The following is a 2,196-nucleotide window of genomic DNA, read 5'->3' on the forward strand; positions in this document are numbered from 1 at the left end:
CGGCCCGCGCACCGCGACGGCCCTTTCCTTTGGCAGCCGCCTCCTGGGGCGGCTCCCGCTCCAGGCTGTGTCCGAGCAAGGTGCTCGGAGGGTGTGTGGAGCAGCGGGACCGGGACCGGCCTGGCTAAAGGAGCTGTCACGAAAGTCGCTTGGTCTCGGTTAACTCCAGAGCAAGAGGGGGAGGTGACTGCGGAGGGGAGCAGGAAAGCTTGATGGTGGAGGGAACGTCCCGGGAGAGATCCGGGCCATAAATCATTGCTGGGGGAGCCGGGCTATCCAGGATCTGTTCCCATTCTGCTGCTGCTTGTCACTGGAGGGAGAAGGAGTTGTTTCCCTCCTCTGCGTCTCGGTTTCACCTTTCTCCCTCGGGAACAGCTCTAAGATCTGCTGATAAAGTGCTCGATAAGAGCTGTGGAGGCTGAAACGGGTGTGCGTCAAGGTCTAGTCCAAGGGTTGCGGCGAGCAGTGTTAAATTCCGTGGCGGAGGTGGCGTTCAGGCTGCCCGTGGTCGAGGTGAGGCTGTTTTCCAGCTGACCTGGGAAGAAGGAGCATTGATCCTGCATGCTCTCTCCTTTCCTTTCTAAATATAGCGGAAGAATGGCATCTAGCCGTACCCAGGTGCGGTTGGGTTACCACCGCACGAGGAGCCGGGCAGTTGGCCACAGCCAGCGGCAAGCCCGTCCCATTGATGGGCTCCTTCCAGCTTCCCTGGGGGGTGCTTGGGATGGAGCCCCCGAGCCAGGAGTTGGGGCAGGAGCTGCACAAACCTCCAGGCAGAGGGAGCAGCTCGTCCTGTCCCAGCAGCCAAAGCCACCGTTCTCGGGTGGCTGTGGCGCTCGGCTGCAGCCCTGGCCCCAGCAGTGCTTTTTCCCCGGAGTCTTTCCTATTCCCTGTGCCACAGTCCATGGTTTCCCAACCACGGGAGCATCCCCGCAGTGAGACCGTGTTGCTGGCCGGACTTGCACGGCCAGCAGCTGGGTGTGCAAGGGCAGGACCAGGCTGTGCCATGGGCATGTGCTTGCACCCGTAGATAACTTCCTTGGGATTGGGGATGGGCATCCCCAGAGGCTGCTGCTGCCCCCATGGAAGCTGGGAACAGCTGCAGGTCTGTCCCAAAACATGCCTGGCTGCCTGCAGCCACCTCTCGCCTTACCCAGCCAGCCGCAGGTGAAGGTGGAGACAGGTTGGTTCCAGATGCATCAGGGGACCCCGGGACGGCTGGCAGCTGTAATCCTCGCCCGTCTCTCCTCCCCAGGATAATCACAAGCTGTACAAGCAGAAACTGGAGGAGCTAACCAAGCTCCAGGACGGGATCTCCAGCTCCATCGCACGGCAGAAGAAGCGGTTGAAGGAGCTGTCGCTGTCCCTCAAGAAGTAAGTTGGTGTCCTGCGACGGCACGGGGTGGGATGGGAGAGCAGCAAGGATGGGGCTACGGAACTCACCCCGTGGCTCTGTCTCCACTACAAACGTGCCTGCAGCCTCGCTGACGGCCAAGTGCTGCGGTGCCCTCAGGCCGACCTTCCCCAGCTTCCCTCTCCTTGCCCCGGTTTGAGCCTCCTTTGCGGTTCAGAGCCAGTGAGGGCTTTGCAGGTAACCTGAACTGCCCCCATCGCGCAGAAAGCTCTCTCCATCCTTCCTTGAGAAGACCTGTGTGGCCTCATCTCGCTCTCATGCCTGCTTCCTTTCCTTGAGCAACATCCCAGCCTGCCGAGGGAGTCACGGACTGGCCTCCCGTCCGCCTTCCCTGTCCTTGGGGTGTCCTTGTCCAAGGGCAGTCCTGTACCAGGTGCCAGCACGTGCCGATGGTGTTACGGAGGCTATCCTGATGCCTGTTTCCTCCCCAGATGCAAACCCCACCTGAGTCCCGAACAGGAAGAGTCCGTCCAAGAGACCCAGAGCCTAATAAAAGAGAGGCAGAACGTTTTCTTTGAGATGGAGGCCTATCTGCCGAAGAAGAACGGGTAAGAGGCGCCTCGTCTCTGGGTGAAACACTGGGTCCTCCCTCCACCCCCCCGGGGCTGTCGCCCTGCTCCCGGCGGTGTCACAGCCCGGCTACCCCGCTCGGAGCCAGGCTGAGTGTCTGCAGCACTGCCCTCATCCCCCTCGCTCCTCTGCCTGCCCGCGGCCTTCACCTGCCCTTGAACGGTGGCCATGCGTCGGGGGGAGCCCCGGCGACACCCCGCTGCTTGCGGGAG

General features: G+C 61.9%; 1 protein-coding gene across 1 annotated transcript; it reads left to right on the forward strand.

Moving 5' to 3' along the window:
* The first annotated feature begins 597 nt into the window (after nt 1-597).
* On the forward strand, nt 598-1,966 carry LOC104508265 (transmembrane protein 120A-like). The gene is made up of 3 exons (XM_010149829.1): nt 598-618; nt 1,256-1,374; nt 1,846-1,966. The coding sequence occupies exons 1-3, from the start codon at nt 598-600 to the stop codon at nt 1,964-1,966; spliced, it is 261 nt and encodes an 86-aa protein (XP_010148131.1).
* The last annotated feature ends 230 nt before the right edge of the window (nt 1,967-2,196 follow it).

The sequence above is a fragment of the Eurypyga helias genome, unplaced genomic scaffold (assembly GCF_000690775.1).
Source record: "Eurypyga helias isolate BGI_N326 unplaced genomic scaffold, ASM69077v1 scaffold23424, whole genome shotgun sequence".
Classification (NCBI taxonomy): Eukaryota; Metazoa; Chordata; class Aves; order Eurypygiformes; family Eurypygidae; genus Eurypyga; species Eurypyga helias.